The sequence below is a fragment of the Aptenodytes patagonicus genome, chromosome 14, assembly GCF_965638725.1.
Source record: "Aptenodytes patagonicus chromosome 14, bAptPat1.pri.cur, whole genome shotgun sequence".
Classification (NCBI taxonomy): Eukaryota; Metazoa; Chordata; class Aves; order Sphenisciformes; family Spheniscidae; genus Aptenodytes; species Aptenodytes patagonicus.
In genome coordinates, this window is record NC_134962.1 from 18,857,770 (window position 1) to 18,885,658 (window position 27,889).

Below are 27,889 nucleotides of genomic sequence, written 5' to 3' on the forward strand. Positions count from 1 at the left end.
TGTAGCCGTGCTGCTGTGTGCCTGGGTGTGCGGCTGTGTGTCAGAGTGTGCACACTGCGGGGTGTGTGTGTGTCTGTTCGGGGTGTGGGTGTGCAAGGTGAGGGGCTCCCTCCTGCCCTCGCTGCTGGCAGCAGCGTGACCCCAGCCCTCCGCCCCAGCCCCCTGCCCAGTGCTGGCGCAACCGCGGCTCCTGCCGGCAGTTCCCCTTCCTGGTGCCACCTCGCTGTGGCGCCATGGCGGCCCTCATCTCAGTGCGTGACTTTGTGCGGCAGGCACAGGAGGACCTCAGCTCACCCACCACCTCTACCTTTGCCAGCCATGTGGGCCACTGCAAGGCCACTGCCAACAGCCTGGAGGAGGTGAGCAGGGGCAGGGGGCTGCGGGGGTGCACCCTGAGGAGTGGGGGGGGCCATCCCCATCATGGTCCCGCAGGATCTGCACCCCAGTTCGGGCATCACCGTATCATTTGTCACCGTGAGTGGAGAGTGGTATGAGCGTCACCAAAGCAAAGATTTGGTGAAGGCTTGTGATGGGTCATGGTGGCCGGGTGACAGGTGTCAGTCGGTGGGGACAAGAGCAAAGGGGGAGAGGTTTGTGTGGGAAGGCTGTACCTTGTACTGGGCTCACACTGCGTGGTAAAGAGAGGACAGAACCCTTCGACCAGACAAGCATCAAACTAAAAGCAAAACAAAAAATTAAAGGAAGTTCTTGGGGGGCGGCAGGATGGTTTCCTCACTTGTCCAGAGTTAAGCTGTGGGATACGCTGATGTGGGATGTTTGGAGGCCAAATGCATGAGTGGTTCCAAAAATTCACAGAGCTGGGGTGAGAGCTGGCTGCTGAGCACAACATCTGATGCAAAACTTATTCGGGCCAAATGCCTTTGTTTTCTGACCGATGGCAAAAGCCAGAAGACCCCGATAGGCATCATCAAGGCATGGTGCAGGAGAGGAAGGGGTTGCTGCATGCTGCTGGCACATGAGGGAGCAAGCAGCAGAGCTTGATGCCCTGGGAAGACCATGAGTGAGGGCAAGATTGGCTCAGTGGAGGGTCCAGGCTTCCCACTGAGAGCTTCCTACTGCCCACCTAGACCTGCCTTGGGACTTAGCTGAAAACTACGGCCAGTATAGTGTAACCATCATGCTGGCCTGTTCCTGGGCAAATCAAGATCCTGACCCCCTGTGGAAAATATCCATGAGATGTTGCCACTGTGGTGGGGCTCTCCATATGGTGGTCCAGAGGGCTCTGAGTCCCTTGGTGCCTCCTCCTGGTAGGTCTGGTAAATGTGCTGGGAGCAACAAAACCGCACCACCACCGTGTCACCTCTCTCATCATTTTGCAGTTTCAGCAGATGAGGGGATGGTGTCCAGGACTTTATCAGGGCCTGTCTGTGGGCTGTGATTGCTGCCCTGAAGTCCCCCAGCGCCTGCAGGCTTGGAGCAGGTGGGGAGCTGTGCTCCTGTAGATCGTTTTGTCAGTGGTGGTCACTGAGGTTTGTTGTCTTCTCAGGCCTCCAGAGGCCAGGACTTGCTCAGGAGCCTCTGGGCATGGGGCAATTTCCTTGTGTTGCTTAATTTTCAACTGTTACTCTATCACTTGCACCCCAAGCAAAGCTAAAACTTCAGTCCTTTAAAACAGAGCTGCTACATCAGGAAGCTGTGGTTAGAAAGAAACACTGCCGAACTTGTTCATGTCTGCAGAGCTCCTGGCTTGGGACTCGCGTGTCAGAGTGGACATAAAACTCAGGACATGCTCCCGCTGCTGTGCAGCAGCAACCCCCAGTGCAGTTTGCAGATGATTTGCTGCAGTGAAAGCAGGCAGCTGTGGTGTGAGCCGCGCTGGCTGGGCAGCAGCATTTGTGTAAGCCAGGAGACACGGGGAGATGATTTCATCTTTGGGTGCAGATCAGGGCTGGACTGAGCAGATGGCAAGGAGAAATTCCAACATCGTGGGGTATCCCCAATTGCTCTTGCTTGAGCGTTGGTGTCGGCAGGAGCTGCCTGTCCTACAGGAAGGTCCTCTCTGCCTGCATCAGCGCTGGCCTCTGTCTTGCTTCTGCCCTGAGCCTGATGTGCTCGCACTGTGCTGCCAGGTGAGGCTGACCGGGCTCTCGCCTGGCACTTAATTCCTTCTGACCTGTGCAGTAGCTCAGCTGCCACCTCTGTGCGCTTTCACTAGGAGGAAGACTCTGGTGCTGGAGAAGGGCAAGCAAAAGCCAGCAGCTGGGAGCTGAAGCTGAAACTGAAATGAAAAAAGAAATTATTCGCAATATTTTAGCTGTGACTTAATGAACTACTGGTGTGCGTGGCCAAAAGGTGAAGCGAGTGCTTGGTCTCCATCCTCTTTAAATGCAGTTTGGATGTCTTTCTGGAGACCTCTGAGTCCCACACAGGGTATAGGCTCATGCAAGGTTGTCTTGTGAGTGTTAATGCCATGTCTATGCAGACGATCAGACAATGTGAACTGATGGTCACTCTCAATCTGGGTTTTTCTGCGCTCTTGAAAACTAGTGAGAAGGGAAAAGTGTGCTATGACCCTAGCACCCTGGAAATCACAGACAGGGATGAAAACAGAGCTGGAAGACCTGGAGCCACAGGTCCTTCTGTTCCTTGGTCTCACCTCTGAAAGGCAGAAATACCGGTGCTGGTGACTTCTGCAGTGGTTCAGCCAGCAGCTTTTATTGATGGTGTGTGGAACTTTGTACAGCAAAGAGTCTTAGTGCGTGCAAACAGCCGTCAGCAGGTGCATGCTTGTAACAGAGAGCAGCACCAGTGTGGGATAAAGCAGTAAACACACCAAGAGCCTGTCCTTGAGCAAGGAGAGCCCTGGCATGGCGTGTGCTGAGCCTGGCAGTAGTGTGGGCAGCAGAGGGAAGGAGTGCTGAGCCGCAGGGGGAGGACATCAGCCAGTTTTCCACTGCTGGAGGCAGGTCCCCAAAGGGGAATTCATGCAGCTCAGCCAAGTGCAGAACCAGATCTGTGCCTGCAAGGCAAACAAACACAGGTAAAAGTACAGGCAGGGAAGGGAGCTTGGGGTTTCCCATGCCAAGTGCCAGATACGTAATTTCCTGCCTTGTGGCCAGCAACTGTACTCATATACACTTCATGATCCTTGTGGGGAGTGCCGCCTCTTGCAGCTGGGCTCACTGGATGAGGGGAGCCTGGAGAGGTGGAAGTGCCTGTTGGTGATGGCCTCTGGGACACCATGGAGCAGTCTTACCCTGATGCTGCTCCTCTGAAGCAGGGAAGACTTCTGGCCTGAAAGCATCGGCCCAGCAGACAGGGAACGGTCCCAAAGGTGGTGATGGGTCACTTGTGGACCGAGGTTACACCTTCAGGGAGGGGATTGTCAGGAGAAAGGAAGAGGAAGGCCATGGATGTGGGAGGTTTGAGCATCTGTGTGTGGAAGGCTGAATTTCTGGTAAAAGATGAAGTATAAACTTGACTGGTATCACAAAGGGACCTGGGCAGGCTCCAAGGACATTTCAGGAAGGAGGCAGCCATCCTGGTCAAGGTGGGTCCCAGCAGCAGTGGGGAGTGAGGGGGAGAGAGGCTCTGGAGGCCATTTGGAGGTTGGAGATCAGGGTCTCAGTGGCAGCAGACTCCAAATTGCTCCCTCCTAGCGCCATGTATAAGGGCAGGCAGGGAAGGGAAGAGGTCAAGTCTGAATGTGTGGCTAAAAATCTGCTGTAGGGTTGAGGAGATGAGAGACATCTGGAACTGGGAAAGCTGCCCTGGTGGAGCCTCTGCAAAGGAGATGGGCTCCACCTAAGCCAAAAGGGCTTCACCTGAAGAAGGGTGAAGGGATGCCTAAGGTTAGCGAGACGAATCCAACATGCAATGGCTCAGACAACTGCAGGGAGCTGTGGCCAAGGAAGGAACTGTTCCTGCCTTGTGGTGGCACTCACAATAACCATGTGGTTGTGAGGGGAATGGGTTAGTCCTTGAAGTCCTGGATTAACCTAAAGTCATTTTCTGAACATGGGGGTATGAGTGTCTCCAGCAGCTTTGCCAAAGGAAAATGGTCAGATGCTTCAGGTGCTCTATCACACCACTGCCTTTCTGACCTTGGCTCATGGGGATCTCTTTGAACCATAGTACTGGATTCCCTGGATTTGCAGTGCTTGGTGTGAGCATAGTCCTGCTGGTCCTAGAGATCACATTAACTGCCCCAGGAATCTCTATTTGAGGGCTTGGCTGGAAAACCTCAGTCCCAAACTGGGCTGGACAAGAACGTGCAGGTGCTGAGTTGTGGGTGGCAGCTCTTCCCTGGGGAGCAGAAAGTCTGGCAACTCCTATTTTGGTGTATAAGTCCATAATTCAAGTTCTCAACATCCCTGCTGCACTGAACTCTGGAAATGTGCAGGCAGATAAGTTTCCAGCACTATTGCTCCTTGGGTACCTAAATGTTTACAGTGATGTCCCTGCATGCCACAGTCTTGACTGTGCTGACCCATGCAGAGCCTGACTCACATCCTCCTCTACTACATGTGTTCAGCTGTGTGGCTTGGCTGATGCAGTGCACAACAGAGGACAAAGCCAGTGGTGGTACCAATCCCCTGGGTACCCACCCGCCCACTCAGCTGTTAAATAGCCTTAGCTGCAGCATGCAAGTCCACCTTGAGCTGTTCTTTGCATTCCCAAATTGCTGTAAAACTGTTTGCTCCCACAAATCCGTGTTTATGGATCTTAAAAGCCTGTGCACTGTCTTCGAGCTCTGGCACTGTCAGGACAACACTCAGAGCGAAGTCCTGTCACTCCCTGCAGGGCCAGCCTGATGTGGGAGCTGTTGGGGCTCACATCAGTCTGGTGAATGGGTCACACCTGAAGCACTGTCCCCAGTCAGGAGCGATGTGGAGAAACCAGAGAGGGTCAGTGGACGGTAACAGACAAGTAGAGCTGGGCTGATTTAGCTGGGTGAAGAGGGGATGTCTGACAGCAGCCCACAACTCATCTAAGGGCAGCTATAGGCAATAGTGTCAAGCTCTTTTGGGCAGCATCAGATGATATAACATGCAGCAATATCCACTTTGTGGCTCAGGAAGTTCAGGTTGGGCATTAGGAAAAGTTTCTTCTGCAGAGGGTGGTGCAGCCCTGCAAGAGGTCACTAGAGAGGTGACCTCCATCTTCGGAGGGTTTCAAAGTCGAACTAAGTAAAGCACAGCCAACCTGATCTGGTATTGACAATAATCGTGCTCCCAACAAGAGATTGCATGAGAGTCCTTCCAAGCAGTATGTGTATGAAGTAACATCTGTAATCCAGTCTCTCATAGGCAGAGAGTTTAGACGCCTGCAAACTTTTCCCCTCAGCCACCTATGCCTCCTCCTCTCAGCCCAGGAATGACGCTGACAGTGATGGAAATATAATTTGTAACTAATAGTCTCTTGCCACTGAAATCCACATTTTCTGTCAATGTTGTGTGTTCCTTTTTCTAATATATTTTCCAATTCTCCCTTAATGCTTGACCACTTCTTCCAGAAGAACATCAGGAAGGCTTGCAGATATTTAAGATATACATGGACTACTACTACTAGATCATCACCTATCTGCTGGCAGGACAGTCCAGCTTGGGGATGCTGAGGCTTGTGCTAAGCCCTGTGGGTTATGGAAATGCATGTATGGATGTAGTCAGTGATCATCTCCTCTGCATTTCTAGGCCTTGGATGCCGACCGAGCTGTGCTGCAGAAGATGAGGAAAGCAACCAAGGCGGAGCATAGCTGTGGACAAGGTCAGGGCAGAATGGAGCCTCAGGACTTGGGAGACAGCAATGGACGGGTGAGGGGAGTCCTTGCTGCAGGTCAGGTTGACCGCAGCAGGGAATATGGGTCTCAGGGGTCCCTATAGCTGGGTGGTAGTGGTGGGGGCAGCAGGAGGCAACAGGAGCCAGCTCAGGTACGTGAGCAGAACCGGGCATGGTGACTCCCAGAAGGGAGGCAGGGGTTGGGCATTCATCCTGACCTTCCCCCTGCACTCGCTGAAGACTATCCATGTTCTCCCAGACCTCATCAGCCACCTCGAAGCCTACATCGCTGCCCAGGAGAAGTTCTCAGCCAACTACCAGCTGGAGGGCGAGGAGCAGCTGGCCAGTGCCTTTAGCACCTTTGCTGCCTTCTCCCGGGAGCTGCTGACCGCTGTCAGGAGCCTGGTAGGCAGCTCTGTCCCCTGCATGTACATCAGAGTGGGGCCCCTGGCTTGCAAGGGGATGCTAGCCAGGGTCCCCAGGAAGAGCAGCAGGCTCTGGGCCACAGCCTGGAGGCCCAAGCTCATCCCCTTCCCCAGATGGAGGCAGGAGGCCATGGCATGCGGTTGCAGAGCCAGTGGTGCAGCCTGCACAGCCAGGGCCGTCTGTGCAGACCTCTGAGGCTGCTCAGAAGAGGCCTCTGGAAGTCTACTGTAGGTCTCCTGTCCACCATCCTGCTTGAAGCCGGGCTTTCACCAACACTGGGTCAGGCTGGCTGTGGCTTTTTCCAGCTTGGTAATTTCCAAGGATGGAGGCTTTCAGCTGATTGGTTTCCAAAGTGGTTCCTCTGCAGGCTCACAAACAGTTCTGCTTTCTCTGCATGAGGAGCGGTGCAGGGGTGCAGTGATAGTAGCGTGATCTCTCTCTTTCCTTTCCAGTGGCAGAGTTTGTACCACAACATTAACTTTTCCCTGGAGTCATTAATAAAGGGTGACATGAAAGAGCTCAAAGGGGTAAGCAGGGGCTGAAAGGGCTGTGCCACGGTGGGGCTGGTAAGCGAATGGCTGGAGACAGAGTGGGTACCAGCTGTGAGGTCTCATCCCTGGCTCACGTCTTGTCCTCTGGCAGGGATACATGTTGGAAGGGCAGGTCTGCCTGCACCTCCTGTGTGCTGGATCCTGCTCTCTCCCGAGGCTGGCACCTCACACCACAGGTCAAGCTAGAGATGCCCTTTAGCTGGGACCTCAGCCTGTTTGCCTGCACCTGGCTGAATCTGGAGGAGTCTGGTGGCATTTGCTATGCAGGGAAAAATCAGGATGTTGTGCCAACAGATACTGATATCTTCCCTGGCCATCAGTGCACAAACTCCCCCACAACCTCCCAGTGAGGTCTACCCCACCCTCGCAGACCCACCTGTGGCTCTTTCATTTACGTGTATGAGCACACGTGTGTTGGTGTGAATCTGAGCGTGCATGTGTGTATGTACCAGCTGCAGGTACCTCTCAGGGACTGCAGAGTAGCAAGTACTGAAGTGACCATGCAATTTGATCTTCAGCACTGTAGAGATATCAGAGAGCTTCACAGCGCTCATCAGTATAGATTTTAGGAAAAGCATCAAACTTGTATTTAATTTTTGCTTTTTTTAACCAATGGGAAGGTCATCATGGTCCTTGGTAAGTCTGCATGCACATTCCTACCACTAAGTCCCAGTGGCAGTACTCAGGCCATCAGCTCTGCGCAATTGCCCCGGATGCCTCTGCCTGCATAGGGGTGCCCTTGCCTGTGGGAATTTGGGGTGAGGAAGCTGGACCAGTCCCGATCGCAATGCTGGAGCGAGGTCACTGTCGAGGGATTGCTGATCATAGCCTGCATCTAACGTGGTGGAGCAGCTGCCAGTTGTGACCTGGCACCTTTCCTCTCTGGGTAGTTTTGGGCACAGAGACTCCACGAGCAGGGTATGTAAAACTTGAAACAGTAAAGCAATTATTTATCAGCTGATGCACACACAAGATTGTCAGGATTTAATGAGCTTGGCATTAATACACTCAGCACCATGATGAGACACCTGAGGACTTGTGCTGGCTGGGCAGACCAGCTCGGGAGGAGCAGGGACAGTGCTCCTGCTCCCTGCAACAGATTCTTGCTATTGGTCATTGCTGTCTTCCACAAGACCTGCTGATACTCTGACAAATCCCCTGTGTTTTCTTCATTTAGGATTTTATATTTTTCCATGATACTATTTTTCCTCTTGAATCCTTGAGCTAGTAATGAACCTGTTTCAACAACCTAAACTCTGTAATTTTACCTTTTTAATCTTGTATGGTTCCACTCTACAGATTTTCTCCCAGCTTTTTCTCCCAGCTCTGCAGTTTCCTCAGATGCTTGATGAAGGTTTTGCAGCTGAGCTGTATCAGAGCTGGGCTGGGGATCCTTGAGCAAACAGCTGAACCTCTGGGAAACTGGAGGAAAAGTTTTGGACAGGATTGCAGAAAGAGGAATGGGAACTGTGGCAGGGCTTGGGGACTTCTAAAGGACTAATTCTGAAACTAATTACAAGCAATTAGGCATCCATGTGGAAGCTTGTGCTATACAGGAGCATGAAAGTGGAAGGAGAGAGCAAATTCTGGAACTTCTGGTGTGAAGTAAATTGATAAGAGAATATAAAATAATAAGAAAAAAAATCCACTTTTTACATTGTTAAGGACAATATCAAGAAGATTGGGAACCAAGAAAATAGGCAGAGAGAGAGGAAAAAACCAGCTGCTCGCAAGGAGTCATGATTAAGCTGAAGGGATCCAACAGGAATCAGAGGCTGACCTGAATCAGTTTGACATTTTCATTAGAATGGAGATAAATGCAAGATAAATCTGTCCTGACAAGATTCTGCCTTGACATAAATAAAGAAATTTCACCTTGGGGGATGGAGGGGCACTGGGACAGGGACCCAGAGAGGCTGTGGGTCTCCATCCTTGGGTTTTTTTCAACACCTGCCTGCACAAAGCCTGGTCTGAATTCAGTGCTGTCCCTGCCTTGAGTGGGAGATTAGACTAGAGACCTGCCGAAGTCCCCTCCAACCTGATTTACTCTGTCTTTGACATAGGGGTTTGCAGAGCAGTAAGTGGTGAGAACAGGGCAGAACATGGGTGATCTGAGTAAATGCATTTAATGGACAAATTGCAGATGAACATATCAAGGTGGTAACCGCTGGAGAGAAGCTAAAGTCACACAGTCAAATGAGAAACAAATGATGGCTTTTTAGCAGCAAGAGTAATTCACCATTAAATGAATACCTGGGGAAGAATCAGATTGTGCTGATGCTGCCAGGTTTGGGTGGGTTTCTGATGTCTCTCTGAGTGGTGTTTGGTTAAGCATGACATTGGTTTGGTTTGCTTTGGTTAAGCACAACATTCTGGCTTCAGCAGGTGAGAATCTGGGTCGCACTTTCTGGTTTGTGTGTGTCTGAGCAATTCCTTCTGCCCTTAAAATTGTGAGTCTGTGAAAGATGTTATAGCTGGGTACTGCTATGTGATGTACATGTGCGTGATGTATGTTTTGGAGCCTATGTGTATTCGCATGTGTGTGCAAGCATGGGCCCATGAGTGAACCTGCACTGCTGAGCACACTTGTCTGCAGTGCACTGAGGAAAGGCGAGGACCTTCCTGGGGAGGGACACTCCTGTGGACAGCCATGTCCTGGGTCTGCAAGGGCCTTTATGCTAGGGTGACGCAGTGGGAACGCAGTATGCTGAGGATAAGGAAGGCTCTGTTGCGGTCGTAGTCATTAAATGGTGCTTTTGGCTCTTCCTAGGAGTTCAGGAAGCCCTTTGAGAAGGCCTGCAAAGACTATGAGAGCAAACTGTAAGTCTTAGGCTCCCTCACCCCAAGGCCTGGACTTGGAGGCTAGTTTTTGTCTGCCTTCACCAGCAAGCAGTCAGACGGAGCCTTTCACACGTCTCCTCTTTCCTTGAGTGCCAAGATTGAGAAGGAGAAGCGTGAGCTGGCGAAGCAACATGGCATGGTGCGGAGCGAGGTGAGTGGGGGGGAGATTGCCGAGGAGATGGAGAAGGAGCGCAGGACCTTTCAGTTGAACATGTGTGAGGTAAGGACAGGGACCAGCCTGTGCCACACGGAGCGGTGTTAGAGTTGCTGAATTGGCATCCAAGGGATGAATTTCCCTTCCATTGGTGCACAGCAACTGTGCCACAGCCCTGGCAGAGCCCAGTCTGGAGTGTGCAGTCATCAGCAGTGACTCTCATGCTGGTGTTTCTCACTTGCCTTCCAACTTGGGATTGTTTCAAAGCAGCTTTTTTGTCTGAATCCACGCTGATTTTTCATTTAGGGCCATCTTCTGTCCCCAGTCAGTGAGTGATGCTGGTGTCCAGGGTATTGCAGGTCCCTTTCTGCCTTCCTGGGTTGCTGAAGACCCCCAGGCTCTGCCCCAGGCACCGGCAGCATCTGGCAGCTCCCTCTGCTTGGCCCCTGGGGAGCAGCACCGAGGTGGGCTGCAGATCCCCAGGGACCATTACTCAGCAGGTCATGTCCGTTGTTGCCAGTGAGACCCTGGGCATATTCCTTCAGTTGGAGAGCTGCCTGGGTTGTGGTAAGCTCAAGCCAACCTGGGATAGGGGCTGGTTAAGGAGTTTAGCCAAATCTTGAGCCTATATTAACTTGGCAGTAGAGATAACAACTTGGGAAAAATCCCACGAAGGCTTTGGATCCGAGCTTCTTCCCGACTGCCCACGGTGGGCACTGCTGGCACTGGGGTCCCTGCTCCCTCTCAGATGGTCCCACCATAGCCCTCCCTCTGCTTGTTGGGATAAACTCAGCCCAACTCCCCTGCAAACAGGATTTCCTGCTCCCACTGCCACATGTCACAAGCAACAGCATGAGTAAAAGATTGGAAGATACCGATTTCATTCAAAATATCCAGCTCTTTGTAACCGTGTTTTGGAAACAGTTACTGTTTCCGTACTGAAACTGTTGCTCTACTTCAAATATTAGAAGCCCTTGTGCTATGGAGCTGCATTGTCCTTAAACAGAGCCAGTAGGTCAGATGGAGGTTCTGTTCTGTGCTGATGTGAGTCCACACGTGGCATTCGGGTTCCTGAGAGGGTGTCTTCTAGGAAACACTTCTTCTGATGGATCGAGGGTGTTTTGAATGATCCCCTCAGAATAAATATAGGGAAGTCTGAGGTTAGCCATGTTGAACATGTATTTTGGAAGGTGATTTACTATGTTGGCCTGTGGGTCTTCTGGAAATGGTTGTTAGCAGGTTGCTGATTTTACAGTAGTTGCACTGTCAAGAGAGCTGATGCTGATATAGGAGTAGTCCAGATACAGATGGAGAAATACTCAACATGTTTCACAGCACAACACACTGTTTCACGTTGTCAGTCCACTGACTGAAAAGGCCAGTATTGGTTTTCACTGGTGAGGTTGTTATGTTGGAGGATGGGCTGGGTGAGGTGGCAGATAAGTTTGGGCTGGAAACCTGAACCTTCAGCTCGCTTCTGAAGGTCCTCAAGGCAGGCTGAGATGCCAGCTGCGTGTAGGACATAGGCAGGCTCACAGCACTGACATTGTCAGTAGGGTCAGGTGGAGGTGGTGCAGTTCATGGATCAAGTCTGGTGCGTCTTGGAGGAACTTGGCTCTTGAGCAATGAGGTTTGAAGGTCTATAGGAAAGCTGGCCATTCTTCAGTGAAAGCACCATGAATGATGAATCTTTGAGGGTGTATTAATTGAGTGTTTGCCCTGCATAAGTAAAGCCCAGCAAGCCCAGGGTCCATGCCACCAGCATGGGTCCACCACTCTATTGGCCAAATCAAAGCACTGGGCCCTGCTTACCACCATCTTCTCACCCCATAAAAGCCACATGAGCTGCTCCCATCAGGGCATAACTGCCAGGATGGGCCACAACACACTGGGAGGGGGGCATCAAAAAGTACATAAAAGGCATTTCTCTCTAAGCTACAAATTCAGTCCCTGTGTCCTTTTCCCTTCAGTATCTAATCAAAGTGAATGAGATCAAAACCAAGAAAGGGATTGACCTGCTGCAAAACTACATCAAGCACTGCAGCTCACAGTTCAAGTAAGAGCGACCGGTAACCTGCCTGCACGCCCTTTCTCTCCAGAACCGCTGGTTGTAGAGGGGACCTGGGGGTGGCTTAACTTGCAGGACCTGGGTTCCTGCAGTTGGCTTGGCCTGTCCTGTAACTTGCCAAAAGTCCTCTTCTGGAGGCCGTGGAGGCAAGGAATGTGTTTCCTCTCTTTAGTCTGACATTTTCATAAGCCAGTGTAAAGCAGAAATCTGGGATGCAAAGAAGACAGAGTGCTGAGCACTCTCCCTGAATTTAACTGCCTCCAAATCTTTCTAAAATACATTTCCTAAGAAAGATTTTTTTTCAATTATGAAGCGAAAGTGCTGTCTGCTGAAGGCATGATGGGCTCTGAGGCAGGAGCTCAGGGGAGCCTGGCATCTGTAGGCTTCACAGCCAGTGCTAAGAGCAGGATTTCAGGACATGCCCTTACATTAGCCTCTCCTCTCAGTTTTTTCCAGGAATGTTTAAACACAACGGCAAAACTTAAGAAATTTACAGAGAAGCTTATCCCGGAGCTGCAGAGTGTGAGTATTCATCTGAAGTTGGATGTGGCAAGCAGGAGCAGGCTGGAGAGCAGGAATGTCTTCCCCAGGGCCTCCTCTTCCTCTGCAGAAGCAGAACTGGGGACTTCTGCAGCTCTTTACATCTATTAATCATTATTTCCTGATCCTCTGATGCACAGTGGCCCATGGAGGGGCGAAATGCAGCCATCCTTGGGAGTGGGAAAATTATGGTGCCATTCCCCAGGACACAGAGTAGGAAGAACAAGCATAAACATGGATACCAAGGAGGCACTAACGTATTCATCTGCCAAAGCCCTAGCTGCTCTGCAGAATTCCAGATTTCTCATTTGTGCTCTTAGCTTTCCATGCCTGTTGCTGCCAACTCAAGCTCTTAATGCATTTTCTTGGGGGCTTTGTTTTGCTGTAGAGGCAGGTCACTGTAAGCCTTATGAACTTTAGTTTTTGACTTTGGGCTCTGTCAGTCATACACAGCCTGGAGACAGAAAGGAGTTTTTCCAAGTGGCAGGGCTTTCAGAGACAGTCTGAGCACTCATGTTCCAGGTGGTATGATGTCCTCCAAGTGCAGCAGAGGGTTTATGTCAGTTTCCCAGCATTTCTAGACCTCCATTCCAGTTTGCTTGGGCTTGCTCATCCTTCTCCATAGCTCCTTGCAAGTCAAGATTTGCAGAGGCTTGGGATATGGTCCTCACCCAGATACTGTGTCAGCATCACTTGTACTCGTCTCCCCTGGTCCTGTAGTGCAGGTGTCCTCTGGGCATCTGCTGCTTTGTTTGAATTAATCTGCATTAGGGGTGTTACCTTGCTTGTGCCATAATTTATAATAATTAATATTAAAATTAATTATGTAAATAACAAAAAGAGGAGAGGTGCCACCCCAGAGCAGAGTAACCGAGCACAGCAAGCAGCATCTTATGGATCCCTCATGCGGACAAACCTCCAGGCTCCTTTTCAGGGCCACATTCCTGTGCCAAGGTCCATCAACTTTTTGATGGCTTGGAGACCTTTTAATTATTTTAATTACTGACACTACCAAGGGAAAAAAAAAACCACCACCACGGTGACCTTCAAGCTGTTGGTTGTTTTTACTCTGCGGAGAGCTGCAAACAGCTGTTTTCGCAATAAAATGCAGACTGCTCTCCTGTGGTCCTGCGTTGCAGGAGTCCTGGTGCTGGGGACATGCCTACTCCCTCCCCTCAATGAGGTTTCCACTGAAGTGCTTCTTGCACATGCCACATATCATGGCACTGCAGGGGACGAGCAGCAACCTCCCACCATAGGAATGGGGCTCAGTGCATCCCACGGACGTGGGGAGGCGGCGAGGGCAGAGGGTGGCAGAGTGAGGTGTGGGGGCACCTCCGCTGCACCTGGGAGAAGGAGTGGGATGTCGCAGCTGAGGCAGGAGCCTCCTGCTGCCATGTGAGTGTCTCACTGTGCTCCGGCACCTTTCAGATGAAGATCAGGCAAGACGAGGAGAAGCAGCAGCTCTGCTCCCTTCGGGATCAACTGAAAATGTCATTGCAGCTGGAGCAGAAAGAGGTAAAGTCTGATCCTCCCTGCAAGGGAATGCGTGGTGGTGCCTGTAGAGGGCATGGCATGGCAGCTGCTTATGTAGTGCCTGCCTGCCGATGCAGAAAGCCGCGGGGTTTCTGGTGAGCTCTGGGGGCGGGGGGCCACAGGGTTGCCAGCGGTACTGATGGCGTAGGGCCTTGCTGCTATTTCTCTCCTTCTGCCAGGACCCTGGGAACAAACAGGCAGGGTACAATATGCACCAGCTGCAAGGGAACAAGCAGTATGGCACGGAGAAGTCGGGGACCCTGTTCAAGAAAAGCGATGGGTAAGCTGGGATCCAGCATGTCCCTTTCAATTGTGCGTCGGTGACCTGGGGCCAGAGCAGGGCTCACTCAGACCAACCCCCTCTCCCCGAGGTGGCTCGTGGCAGACGGAACAGGACAAGCATGCATGAAGGTGTGCTCAACACTATCCCAGCCCCCAACAGCTTTCAACACAGAGCTCCAGGCAGCTTGTGTCCGTCTTTTAGCTCTGAGGACATTCCTCTCCTGTGAAGCTGCCCAATGTCCTCTCAAGCCCTGTAAGCACTGGGGGCAAGGACCCCTGCACTCACCATGGGAAGCCGGAACCAGCTCCCCGTCTTTCCTTCCAGCAGGGATCCCACCGCCTTCATCCAACACCCCACGGTCTTGTGCTGGGAGGGATGGGGAAGGGTCGCTGCCTCTCCTCCTCTCCCAGGCACTCATTGCTTTCCAGAACCCCCTCCATCGCCTCTGCTCCGGGATGAGGAGCCCTGACCCCTCCATCCTTCCTGGGTGGGAGATGCTCAGGGCTGCACTGGGGATTTATATACAGTCCCGGTGATATTTTTCTGCTCTCTTCTCCCTTCCCTCCCTTCCCAGTCCTGACCCATCCTTTGCCTTTCGGACCCCTCTGCCCTCACAGTTCAGTACTGGGCTCAGCTCCCTGACTGTGAGAATTAGGGGAAGGAGCAGAAATGTGGGGTGAATTAGACACAGTGTGAGTCACTGCTGCCTTGGAGATGGCATTGTGGGCCAGAGGGGAGAGAGAGCCAGCAGCCATCCTGTGCCCCTCTCCCAGGAACCAGACCCTGAGCTCCTGGAAAGCACTCCACTGTCTTTGGAAAGAGGATCATCTCCCACCAGTGCGTGGGAGGATATTTGCTGGGAATCACAGGGGTCCTGCACTGGGAGACTTGCACACCTGGAAAGGACTGTGAAGTGTCCTAGAAAAACCTGAAACTGGACAGAAAATAATGAACTGGGGCTCAGGAGTCTCCTCCACTGCAGACTGAAGTTCAGTCTCTCCCCCCCTTTCGGGTCTATCTCTACCACCTTTCCCTTGTGTTATGGTCTGCCCTGAATGGCAAGCATAGGAAAGCCAGCCTGGGAGCAGTTTGGAGGTGATGGTCTTGAATGCTTGCTGTGGGCTTCTGCAAAGGGCTTTGTGCTCTGCTAGCAGGTCCTGCTGCCCTGATTGATGCTCTGCACCTGTATCACCTCCACAACAGCTGTGCTGCCTGTCTGTACAAGCCTGTCTTATGCCATATGACAGGTCCTTCTCAGCCCAGACAAAGAGTGACAGACCCCATCCATGGCAGCCCAGCTGGCATGTCTGATGAGAGTTGCGGCCCCATGCTGTGCCTTGCATGGCTCTTGCATTTGCCAGCGCTGCACTGCATTGCGCATCTGCTCCTCTGTGTGTGTGTGTCCTCTCAGCTCACCCTCCACTCATTTCCAGGTTGAGGAAAGTCTGGCAGAAGAGGAAATGCACCATCAGCAATGGCTACTTGACCATCTCTCACAGCATTGTAAGAACTGCTTCTTCCACTCTGCTCTGCTCCTGCCTGGGAGCTGCTGCCCACCCCTGCAGGGTCTACAGACCCTGCCACTGTCAGGTGTGCCGGTGGCTTCCTGGGGCTTGTCAGAGCCCTCATGCCTGCTGCTTGCCCTGCTGGGCTGCCCTGGCATAGGAGGCTTTCTGTTGAGACTTAAGTCTCTGCAACCCAAGAGAGCTTTAGACAAACATAGGAGGTCCTCATGTGCCTGTGGTCATGGAGGGGCATGAGCCTGGGGACCTGGCTCCAAGCATGGGGTGGCTGTTGGGAAAGAAAAGGTCCGTGTCGCTATTTCTTGTATTGCTCCTGAAAGCACAGCCAAAGACAAAGTGTTGGGCACAGGGCGGATCCGTGGCTCTGCCTCCAGAGCCAGGCGGTGCTCGTCACCACTGGACCACAGCCTTTCAATGCTTCCTCATTCTGCTTGTAGCTCAACCACCCACCAGCCAAGCTGAATTTACTGACCTGCCAGGTGAAGCCAAACATGGATGACAAGAAATGCTTCGATCTGGTTTCCCGTGAGTGCTGGTGCCTGCCCTGTGGTTCCTCCAGGAAGGGCCTGGAGAGGCGGCAGTGCTTTGGACTCAGAAAGCCAGTGCAGGCAGGGATGAGAGGAAGCTCTGCAGCTTTGGACCAGCTTGGGGGGATTACCCTGGGGAAATTGTGCCAGGAGGCAGCTCTGTTCAGGAGCAGTGATGCACACGCAGAGTGAGATAGGCAGCACTGCCATGGGGCAGTGCGGGGTGCATGGGAACCATGCAAGTGTAGCTCCCGGGCTGCAGCTTAGCTAACACCAGCATCACTCCTTCCTGGTACAGAAGCAGGTCCCTTTGCCTGGGGTGCACTGGGGAGGGGCTGAGTGAGACGGAGGTGACTGTCACCTCAGCTGCCCGGGCTGGAGATTGCTCCCAGCTCTGCTGAGCCCAGCTCAGGCATGTTGTGCCCTGCCATGAGCCTGGCAGGTGACATGGATGAGCGGGGTGCCTAGAGGAGACCAGCTCTGTGTGTTTCAGACAACCGCACATACCGCTTCCTGGCAGAGGATGAGCAGGACTGTGTTGCGTAAGTACTGCCAGCGCCTCGCTGAGGACCAAAAAATACTCCTCTGGCTGCTGATAAGGAGCCAGCTCTTTGGCTAATTGAGCAGCACATTGTTCAATGCCTTTCCCATCCTGACTGTGTCCCAGTCACTCCGGGGGGGCTGGCCAGCTGCAAGCGGGACATGGAGCTTGATGAAGGCTCCTGGCACCCAGTTTGCTGCTGGAGTCCTGTGCAGGACCTTTGTGTGAGGTGGCTGCTGTGCAGGCTGGGGCAGAGTGGGATCTCCCCTGCAGCAGTGGGACGAGCCCTGCTGCCCTCCTCGCCCTGCAGCCTGAATACGGCCGCACAGGACCCCGTGCCTAAGCCACTTTCTGCCTGTGCAGCTGGGTGTCCGTCCTCAGCAACAGCAAGGAGGAGGCGCTGAATGTGGCCTTCAGTAGGGCACAGGGCAGAGGGGAGAGCAGCCAGGAGGAGTTGACCCGGGCCATCATCGAGGAGGTCAGAGGCATGCCTGGGAACAGGGAGTGCTGCGACTGCTTGGCCCCAGGTGAGAGCCAGCCCATGGCTGTGGGGCCGCTGTGCTTCCTCACCCCTGGACAGGCAGAGCTCTGCCCTGCCCTCCACAGCATCCAGCTCCTGGAGACCCGCAGGCATCTGGGGTCTTGCCCTTCCCCTCTGTCCTGCTGTGGAGCTTGTGCCCTGGGATGGTGGTGGGGCCGGCAGGGAGGACAGGCAGGAGATGCGCATGAGCCTGGCAGTCTTGTCTCTACAGATCCCACTTGGCTCTCCATTAACTTGGGCATCCTGATCTGCATCGAGTGCTCTGGGATTCACAGAGAGATGGGTGTGCATCTCTCCCGCATCCAGTCGCTGTCTCTGGACAAGCTGGCAACCTCCGAATTACTGGTAGGATGCTGCTGGTGTGCTCTGTCCTCAAGTCTCCCCCTGCTTCTGCTGTGGCTTTCCTGAAACTAAGTTAATTCAGTGTTTTTTTGACCTGTTAAACTGACACATACCCACCTGTAATTCCCAGGGTTTAGTGGTTATTGTGGCAGGAATTGTCCTCTTCAAGGAGGAGAGGGTGGAGTCATTTCACTGGGTGACCCGTCTCCCTCAGTCCCCTTTCCCCATCTGTGTCTCCTGGTGCAGGGGAGCTGTGGGGCAGGGCCAAGCTTGAACTGGGGTAGAGCAGAGTGTGGGGCACGCAGGGGGTTGGAGACCTTGCAAGGGGCCGTTTTAGGGCCACGATGCTCCAGTTGCTCATGGGTTTGGTAGGACTGTGATGGGAGCTGCTGGCAGCTGGTGGACATCAGGGCAGGGGATGGGAGTATTTGGCAGTGATCATTCCTTGCCCCGGTCTGAGCCCAGGGGTCGGCTCTGGGATTGGTTGCATTGCTGGAGTTGGGAGATCTCAGCAGTAGGAGTCAGGGCAGAGTCTCCAGCCACTGGGTGCACACATCCTGGCACCCCTTGACATCCCCTCGATACTTGGTCAGGATCTCAGCCTGGAGCTCCCTCTCCTGCTGCCATGCATGTAGAGCTGCTGCATGTCCCATGTTACCCCTAGCTTGGCTGTTTTGCAGCTGGCGAGGAATATCAGCAACTCTGGCTTCAATGACATCATGGAAGCGAATATCCCCAGCTTTTCCCTGAAGCCCACAGTGCACAGTGACATGTGAGTTGCTCTGCAAGAGCTGCTTTTTGTGGGAGGTTAGATACGGGACCCTCACCCATGGTTACATGCTCTGCGGTTCTGTGTGCTCCCTGCAGTGACCAGGCACATGGCACTGCCCGATCTCCTCCCCAGACTGTAACTTCTCTTTAAAAGAAATTTCACCAAGTCCAGCAGGAAAGGTTTGATAAAGGAGAGAAGAAGAGTGAGGAAGAGCCAGCAGGACAGCTCAAGGATTGGCCTTGAGGTCAGGACAGGGATTGAGGAATTGGTGCTGGAAAGGGAAAGGCAAGAAGTGAAATAAGTGGAGCTGCCAAGCAGGACGACTCTGGCTGCACGTCAGCAGGGCAGGGAAGGGCGGGAGGGTGGAATGGGACGGGGACAGGGACTTGCACAGTGCAGAGCAGTTCACTGTGTCCAGCGGCTGGGGCCCAGGGCCGGTGGGATCAGCGTAGGCATCGAGCAAAGATCTGCTGAGGATGCGGGAACCCCCATCCTTCATCCCAGAGTGCCCCAGCCTCCAGGCTCTGCAGAGGACATGGGAGAGCTGGGGTGGTGTGGCTGGTACCAGCAATAGCTGGGGGCTTCTCCAAGTCTTAATGCTATAAACCTGGGGTGCAGCAGAGCTCTTGGGGAGCTTATTGTCAGGGGCTGAGGGGACTTTCAGGAGACTGGAGACCAGGCAGACCAGGCATGATCAGGTTCCATTACAGGCGTGTGAGTCCTGACTAGGGCACTGTTTAGACAGTGTGGACCTACCCTGCAGTGAATGGGTGGATAAGGAACTGCACTTGGCAGGGAGAGAGCAGCAGAGAGCTGGGAGAGCAGGAAAATACAACTAGAACAACATGGTCAAGGTTGCCAGATACACCCTTCCTCTTGGATGCTGGGGAAAGTGAAACTGCATGAAATTAAAAATTCAGCTCTTCCTCAATGGCCTTTTCTGTTTGGAGCACTCCTTCGCCCCCGGGGCACCTGCGGCCACCCCAGATCCTCTGGCCGGTAACCACTTCTGCTGTTCTTGACCTCTCCAGGGGGAGAGACCCAGCTTACTTGGTCAGTCCTTGTCTGGAAGCTGTTCCTGACCCGTGGATACTCTCAGCCAGTTCATGCCATGTGGTGTTTCCCAGTCCTTGAGATTTCTGCTCCTTCCCCTAATTCTCACAGTCAGGGAGCTGAGCCCAGTACTGAACTGTGAGGGCAGAGGGGTCCGAAAGGCAAAGGATGGGTCAGGACTGGGAAGGGAGGGAAGGGAGAAGAGAGCAGAAAAATATCACCGGGACTGTATATAAATCCCCAGTGCAGCCCTGAGCATCTCCCACCCAGGAAGGATGGAGGGGTCAGGGCTCCTCATCCCGGAGCAGAGGCGATGGAGGGGGTTCTGGAAAGCAATGAGTGCCTGGGAGAGGAGGAGAGGCAGCGACCCTTCCCCATCCCTCCCAGCACAAGACCGTGGGGTGTTGGATGAAGGCGGTGGGATCCCTGCTGGAAGGAAAGACGGGGAGCTGGTTCCGGCTTCCCATGGTGGGTGCAGGGGTCCTCGCCCCCAGCCATGGCAGTGCTCACACTTTAAATGCATGAAAGTCAAGTTCTTGTTTAATTATGTAACTGCAGGAGAGGAAGCTTTAAGAAAACCACAGTGTTTTCTAAGAGTTATTACGAATGCTGCTGCAGAGGAGTTTGGGGAATGGGACAGAGAGAGGAAAGATGCTAAACTGCCTGGCAGGTCTGAAGGAGAGAGAGGGAAGGTGGCTGGGGCAGCGGGAGAGGAGGGGAGTGGCCCTGGGATGCTCACTGGGTTGCTCTGTGGCCCCTAACTCTCTTTCGGCTGGTCTCTGCCAGGGCCTTTCGGAAAAATTTCATCATTTCCAAGTATGTCGAGAAGAAATATGCCAAGAGGAGCCCTGCTGCTCAGTGCTCCAGCCTCCCAGAAGCTGTCAAGCATAAGGACATATTTTCTTTGCTCCAAGCATATGCGGAGAACGTGGATTTGAGCGAGCCTGTGCTGGCACCTCTGCAGGTATGGCCACCTGTCCTGTGGGCCCGTATGGCAAACAGCTTTGCCATCACCTCTCCAACCTGTCCATAAGGGTTCCTGTGCCTGGGAGGGGACAGCATTTTCTGATGAAAACTGTACTTTCTGTGAGCTGGGAGCAACAGGCAGACTTGAGCAGGGTGAGGAACATCACAGCAGAGGGAGGTTTTCTGGCTGTGACCCCACAGCCCTCCTTGTGCTGTGTGTGGGGGGGCCAGAAGTCATAACCACAAGCCCAAGGCTTTCCAAAGGCCAATTTGTAACTGAGATTTACTTGTAAACTTCTGAATGGATTTTCTCAGGATATCCAAGTCTCACTCTAGGCTGAAAAATCAGGGCAGCATTTTTTCCTGCAAAACTGCAGCATGGGTCCTTGCTGTAAGTGCAAGAAGAGAGCGCAGCCCTAACCCTCGGAGCTGCGGGCACGCTGCCTTGCCACTCCCTTTGTTGGCAAGGACACCGGTGGGTGTCCTCCAGAGTAAAACCGAAGGAGTAAAATGCTGCAGTGAGCAAGAAGCACTGTCAGTATGGGATGTCTTGGGACAAACTGGCAAGCAGGAAGCAGCTCCACAGGAAGCAGCCGTTGCACACCCTGGGGCTCTGGTAAGATCGTGGACTCAGCAAAGTTCAGCTGTTGGTCTGAGGAGAAAAGTCACCTTTGGTTGCCTCAGTTTCTAAATGTGAAAAGGGGATGATTGATTCTTCTTCATGAAGCCATGAGCCATGGCTCTACGCATGTTAACTAGGTTCTCACCAGCCTTGGTGGCCATAACTCTGAAGAGACAGCCAAACCTGTTCATCTCTCAGGGATTTTAAATGTGTAAGGAGAGTCCCTAAAGGACAATGCTCCTATCTGTGGTGGTGGTGCAGGCAGACACAGTCTCATCCTTGCTGTATTTTTCTTGGTTACAGGAACCTGGGGAGACCATTCTCCACCTGGCAGTGCTGTTGTCTGATCGAACCTCTTTGCATATCGTCGATTTTCTTGTCCAGAACAGGTAAGCTCATGACAACCAGTCAGCTTGTCATGGCTAAACCATGCTAGTGAAAGGTGCAAGACTGATGATCTTCTCCAAAATGCTCCCAAAAAAGAGAAAAATCACCAGGGCAGGCCTCCCAGCAAACATGCCTTGGGATGGGCTTGGGGTAACTATCCCTAGATCAGAGGTGCCTTGGGTTCCCTCGTCTCTTCTGGGTTGAGGTGTGACATTGGTGGTGACCATATCTTCTTTGGGCGAGGTGGGAAGAAGGACACATGTGCCAGCACCAGGCAGTGTTTGCTGTGGCTGGGGCCAGTGGCTCTTCCCAAGGGTGCTGACATTATCCACCCTCTGCTGCAGCGGGAGCCTGGCAAAGCGGACGGCAGAGGGGAACACACCACTTCACTACTGCTGCTCTCACAACAAACCTGAGTGTGTCAAACTGCTGCTGAAAGCCAAAGCCAACATCGCCATCAGTGAGTGGCCGTGGGACCCCCACCCCATGCACACACAGGGTGTCTTCTCAGCTTTTCTCTGGAAACACCTCCTTAGCCTTGCTAAAGTGCTCAGCAGTGCTTGTCTGCGGCTGGGGAGAGGTGGGTTGATGACGGTGTTGGGTGGGGCCCCTGCCCGTGCGTGCGGTGACAGCCTCAGCCCCAGGCTCTTCTCCACGTGTCCAGCGAGGTGCCCTGCTCTGACACTGCTCTTGGCTGGCTCTCCAGGCTCAGTGGCGTTCACAAGCTGGTTTGGGGTGCACGTGGCCCTCCGTGAGTGGGGTGACCACATCTCAGAGGTTCCTGCTCTCGGCAGCGTGGGACAGAAGTGGTGGCTTTGCTCTCCAGCCCAGAGCAGGGGATGCTCCTCTCTGCTCCCTAGGGAGGAACCAGCTTGCTCTAGGGTGCTCCTGACCCCAGGGAGCTCATGCCTCTGCCCCACTTCATTTGTCCCCCTCCCAGGTGGGCAGCCACAGGCCTGCCTGTGACTGGCAGCTCGATGGTGGGACTGCGCTGGAGTGGGCTCACCGAGCTGGCAGAGCCCAGCAAGGCAACCACTGCCTGAGCTGCTCTTCCACATGAAGCACATGAACAGCAGGAGCTGAAACAGGCACTTAACTCATTTTCAAAGCCAACACTGCAATGCTGGAGAGCAGGTGGGAGGGCTGCTAAAGTGCTGGTTCAGAGACAGTGTGTGCTGGTGCTCTGGAGCCCAGATCACAGCTCCAACCATTTATACTGCCCATGAATCTCCTCTTCACAACAAAGTGAGCTTTAAAACTAGGATCCTGGGTGAAATGGGAGAGCACAAATGTATCCATCATCAGCATCAGCCGAGCTGGTAGGTGCATTGAGCCTTGCCTCCTGGGATGCTCCTGAGATGCTCCCATTTCCTGCTCCAGGCAGCGTGGTGGCAGCTCCTCGGAGGGCAGAGAAACTGCGATGGGGCGGCAGAAGCTGGGTGCATGTCCCCCAGTCGCACAGTGATTTGGCAACCAAATTTCTCACTGCCTCGGCCATGCCCAGCACAGCCGTGCCTGATTTGTCTTTACTGACTACTACTGGTACCTCAAGCATTTTGAGTCCACAGTGCAGACCCTGCCGCTGGTCTGGGGGTGCTCTGCGGTCCCTCAGGGTGCAGACCTCTTGCTCTTCCCTTCTCCCACCCTCTCTCTTCCCCAGAGTTCCCCCAGCCCATCCCTTCCCAGCTAGACTTGTGCTGCAGTTCTGCAAGGAGGGGTTTTGCAGAAATAATAACGTTGCAGAGTTACAGCAACACTATCACAGGTCCCACCCTCAGACCTCCCAGGAGTGGAAGGGGTTTTAGTTTAAAGAGAAACTGAAATAAAATGGTTGTCACTTGTTCGCACTTGCACTCATACCCTGCTTGCAAGCACTGGGACCCGGGTATCCGGGTCTGTCCAGCAGGCATCAGGACACACATGTCAGGTCTGGCCAAAGCTCCCTGCAGTGACACAGAGGACAAGGGATCCCGGCTATGGAGTCCTGCTCTGGTTTTATAGCCTTTAGGCTCTGGCAGTGCCTGAGCTCTTCTGTCCCTCTATCTTGTCCCATCTCTGTGATTCATCAGGATTTACTTGTGCTCCTTTCTCTCCTTATCTGGGTGTCTCAGAGCCTGCCTTCTTCTTCATCTTCCCACCACCCAACGGCCTGAGCCTTTGTTTTGGTCTGGGTTTAGGTTGTCCCTTCTTTTAGGCTTATTTGTCCCCAGATGCCCCGAACTCAGCATTGCTCTTCAATTCGCTGAACACAGGGCAGGCTTGCGGTGTTCAAAGCTTCCGTTTCCCACCCACAGCTAACGAAGCAGGAGAGACGGCCCTGGATGTTGCCAGGAAGATGAGACATTCCCTGTGTGAAGAGCTGGTAAGACACCATGTCTCATCACCCCTCTGGTTTTGGGACATGTCCCAGTGGCAGAGAGCAGTGGGAGACCCGCACCCATGTGGACGCGTCCTCTAGGGTCACCCACGCCTTCAGCATCTCCAGTGCCAGTGTGGGATGCAGAGGAGGGTGCGGAGGGGTCCAGTGGGCGCTGACTCTGCTGGCGTGGGGTCCCTCAGGGCAGAGCGGTTTGGGACAGGCCAGGCAGGGGTCTTGCCATGCCTGGGCAGGGGGACCTGGAGCTGTACTGAGGCTGCATGGGGTGAGCGCATCTCTTCAGCAAGTCCAAGTCTTGCTTCTGCCACGTCCTGATTTGTGTGCTCGGAGACCGTCGCAAAACTCCCTTGCTGCTGGGAAGCACCGCTCACAGCTTGCAGACATTGCCCTGATGGGTGGGTGGTTGGAGATGGGGCCAGCAGCTACCTGTGGGGCTGGTGGGGCAGGACAGGGCTGGTGGGTCCTCAGGGAGCTCCTCTGTGCCCCAGTTGCTGCAGGCCCAGAGCAATCAGTTCAACCCCAATGTCCACGTGGAGTATGAGTGGTGGCTGGGCCAAGATGACATGTATGAGAGTGATGAAGACCTGGATGAGAAGGTGAGAGCCTGACAGGCTCTGGTTTGGGGCCACACGTGCCACCGCTGCCCCTGCTCCCACTGCGCTGGAGTGGGTGCTCCTGTACCTGCCCAGCCATACCCACTCCGTCTAACCCGCAAATATCCCTTTCCCAGCTGGGTCCTGCGAAGAGGGGGTCTGCCCATCCCCGGAGCTGCTACCACCTCCCTCCTGCTGCCATCAGGACAGAGGCAGCAGGGGCAGCACCCTGGGGGGGGTGGCCGGACACCTGCCCCCCACCGGTCGCCCACCTCCACAGCCTGGACATGCCGCCGGCCCCCTCCTACGCGCCTCCATTCCTGCCCCAGCGGGTAAATCCAGGTGAGAGCCTGCAGCAGGGTCCTGCAGGGGCTGGCAGGGTGAGCTGCTGCTGCTGCAGCCTGGCTCCATTGGCAGAGGGTGGTCTGGGAGGGAGCTGGGCCCCCGATAGGGTGTGAGGGGTTGCCTGGTGCCCTACGGCACCCTTCTGTCCTCTGCTCCTTGAGGGACCAAGGCTGGCTTGCGCTGGCTGGTCTGTCCTAGCACTGATCCCTGCTTTGAAGAGCAGTGCAGCATATGCTCGTCCTTGGAGCCCCTACGCTGGTGCTGTTAGGATGTGCCATCCCCCCCCAAATGCTGCTGCTGTTGGGAGAGGCAGAGGAGCACATCTTTAGAGACAGGGCTGGGAAGACAAAGCTGCTGGCAGAAACAGCAGCAGCATCACAGTTCTGCTTCTTAGCAAGACCGGCTCCCACCGTCCTTGCCCAGCCTTCCCATGGTGTGTCCCACCTCCAACAGCCACCCTGCTTTCTGGGAGACTCACGAAGTCGTGCCTGACTTCCCCTCTGCCAGTCCCAGGTCTGCTTCCAACCTGATGCATTTCTCAAGTCAGAGCTGCAAGCAGAGAAAAGAAAATCCCTGCCCACGTGTTTGTGCCCATTCTCCCCTGGCGGTTTGCCCCAGGAGCCCTGCTCAGCACCAGCTTGCTGCTGACTTCTGATCTGTTCTTTCTCTGTGTTTAGCTCCCCAGAGGGCATATGCACCCTTCCTTACCAGCTCGTCTGTCTTTGCTGAGGACACAAGAAGCAGGAGGAGCCCACCCCTGCCTCTGAGCATCAAGCACAAACGCACATCCTCGGAGCCGGTGCCTTGGGTACTGCTCAGCCCTGAGCAGTCCAGCCCGACCAGCCTGGCTTCAGGTAATGAAAGGACAGGCTCAGGAGGGCCAAGGAGCCAGACCACACTGGTGGGAAGGACGTGCTGGAGGTCTGCATTCCAGCACCCGCACTAGGTCGGGTTGGCCGTGGCTTTGTCTGGCTGAGCCTCATTCATGGATCAGGCTCACGAGGCCTCGTTTGGACACGGGGCTGGGAGAACTGTGGGAGCTGCGGCACTGGATGGCATGCCCACAGCCAAACACGATGGTGGCTCCCCGCACCCTGGCTGTTAGACACTGGTGCCTCCAAGGCAGGGTTATTCTGGGGTTTGCTGGGCTGTTGGAGATGCTGAATTTGGAGAAGGGAATGACCCCATCCCCGTCTTTCAGGCCGTGGATTTGTTTCCACGGGTGCCCCGTGGCAGAAAGATGCTCCCTCTCTGCACCCAGGCAGGGTGGCAGGCTGGGGGCTGAGGCAGTGGCTCACCCTTGACAAAGGGGTGAGCACTGCCAGGAACAATCCTGCGTGTTCCGGGATGGAGGTCTGGCCAGCTGGAGCCTCCAGGTGCCTCTAGGAAACAGCCTCATTGTGGCAGAGCTCAGCAGCTTGGGGAGCATGGGTGGGACAGAGGGTGCCAAGCGCATGACGCATTGCAGCTGCATCCTTCCCCTGGTGCTGGCAGCTCTTGGGGCACCTTCATGCTGCACAGCCCATCTCCCATCTCCTGGTAACACACTTCTCACCCCAGCCTCCACTATATGTCCTTCTGCTTCCTGGCCACGTCCCCTTCCCCTGCTGCCACTCTCCGCCCCATCCCCAGTCCCTCCCCTTTCCAGCTCCCAGACTGATGGGGTGCTTGTTGCCCATGCTGTACCATGGAGGAGGACGACCCTGCACCACGTTGCCTGACAGTGGTGGTTGCTGTTGTTCACCCGTGATGAAAGGTGGGAGGAGATGACCAGCCTGATTGTGTCATAGGTGCCCTGAAAGCCATGGACTCCCTCCGCACACCTGGCTCCAGCAAAGTGGGACAGCCTGGCCCACACCGATCCCTCCAGGAGCCAGATCCATGTTCTGGCCGTGCCCGGGATGTCCCACCTCTTCTTCCTCGGAGGAGCAGTTTGGTAGGTGGCCAGTGGCCAGAATCAGCTCAGCTCAGCTCCCACATCTGCCCATATTTATCACTTTTGGTTTTGAACTGAGCTGGAGTTGGCCCCAGGAGCTTCTCCTCCCAGCACTTCTGCTGTGACTCCCTGGCATTGGTATCTCCCTGCTAGGTGCTGGGAATGCTACCAAAATCCCCATAAGGCTCCATTGCCTTTTGAGGGAAGCCTTGTTTATGATTTCAGGTTGTTGGCAGGTCAGGGTGCAGTTTTGGACAAGGACAAGTGTGCAGTGTCCACACTGGCCCTGCCTCTCCATGCTCCAGGGGACACCTTTCTCCCTAAGGACACTGTGCAGAGGCAGAGCCCTTTCATTAGGGGGACATTGCTTGGGTTGCTTGGTCTTGGGGTTGTGCTGAGCAGCACTGCTGACTCCTTGCACAGAGCTGCCCTGAGAGAACCAGGACCTCAGACAGTGCAACTGCACATACCTCAGTCCTGGGGCAGAGGAGCAGGTGCCTCTGGAAGGATGCTCCAGCAGAAGGTGGTGTCTTCTGGATCCGTCCTGCCCAAACTCCCAGCAGGTGACCTGCCACCTCTGCCCTCCCTCTGCACAAGAAACCTCCCAGTCTCATCCTTGCTCCTCACATCTTTGCCAGGGGCTTTAGGATCAAGACACTAGAGCTATTTTAGTTTGTGTCTGACAAAGCCTGACAATGCTCTCTCCTGCTTGCAGAACAGACTGCTGCTCCTCAGGGTCCGCGCTCTCTATGACTGCAATGCTGATTGGGAAGATGAGCTGACTTTCCGCACAGGCGAGATCATCGTAGTGTCTGAAAAGGAGGACAGCAACTGGTGGGTGAGTGAATCTGCATATGCTGACCGGTGCTGGAATGTGCATGATCCCCTCTCCTTCCATCTCTTGCCTCTGTTCCATGACTGTCACACCCATTGTAATCTCCTGCTCTGCATCTGTCTCACCATCTTCCATTTTTTCCTTGGCAACCAAAGGCAGCTGTTATGAGGCCAGTTCCTCATCCCCCCCGAACACCCCTGTGCCATGCTCACCGCTCCTTTTCCTTCCTTTCTCCTTCTCCCTGCAGAAAGGGTGGATTGAAGGACAGCCTCACAGGCAAGGTGTCTTCCCCGCTTCATTCGTTCACGTGCTCAATGAGTAGGAGCTGCTTCAATTCAAGAAGAAAGATCTGATCATCTGCTTAAAATGCAATTCCCCAAGCTCTGTTTGC

The 27,889-nt window shown here is 54.1% G+C and overlaps 1 protein-coding gene across 1 annotated transcript; it reads left to right on the forward strand.

Annotated features, from left to right (window-relative positions):
- The first annotated feature begins 233 nt into the window (after positions 1-233).
- LOC143166858 (arf-GAP with SH3 domain, ANK repeat and PH domain-containing protein 1-like) lies at positions 234-27,869 on the forward strand. The gene is made up of 26 exons (XM_076351655.1): positions 234-359; positions 5,655-5,727; positions 5,999-6,144; positions 6,618-6,692; positions 9,487-9,536; positions 9,648-9,777; positions 11,682-11,767; positions 12,226-12,301; positions 13,751-13,837; positions 14,035-14,135; positions 15,572-15,641; positions 16,099-16,186; positions 16,682-16,730; positions 17,093-17,256; positions 17,482-17,615; positions 18,293-18,384; positions 20,224-20,401; positions 21,329-21,414; positions 21,757-21,872; positions 23,707-23,774; positions 24,278-24,385; positions 24,520-24,724; positions 25,405-25,581; positions 26,518-26,663; positions 27,379-27,501; positions 27,746-27,869. The coding sequence occupies exons 1-26, from the start codon at positions 234-236 to the stop codon at positions 27,818-27,820; spliced, it is 2,829 nt and encodes a 942-aa protein (XP_076207770.1). The 3' UTR covers positions 27,821-27,869.
- Positions 27,870-27,889: the final 20 nt, after the last annotated feature.

Excerpts from the sequence above, each read along its gene's own strand:
- LOC143166858 (XM_076351655.1), top strand. The coding sequence starts at position 234 with ATGGCGGCCCTCATCTCAGTGCGTGACTTTGTGCGGCAGGCACAGGAG. Across the intron at positions 24,386-24,519 it reads ATGAAGACCTGGATGAGAAG|CTGGGTCCTGCGAAGAGGGG; the intron begins GTGAGAGCCTGA and ends TCCCTTTCCCAG. Across the intron at positions 24,725-25,404 it reads GCCCCAGCGGGTAAATCCAG|CTCCCCAGAGGGCATATGCA; the intron begins GTGAGAGCCTGC and ends CTCTGTGTTTAG.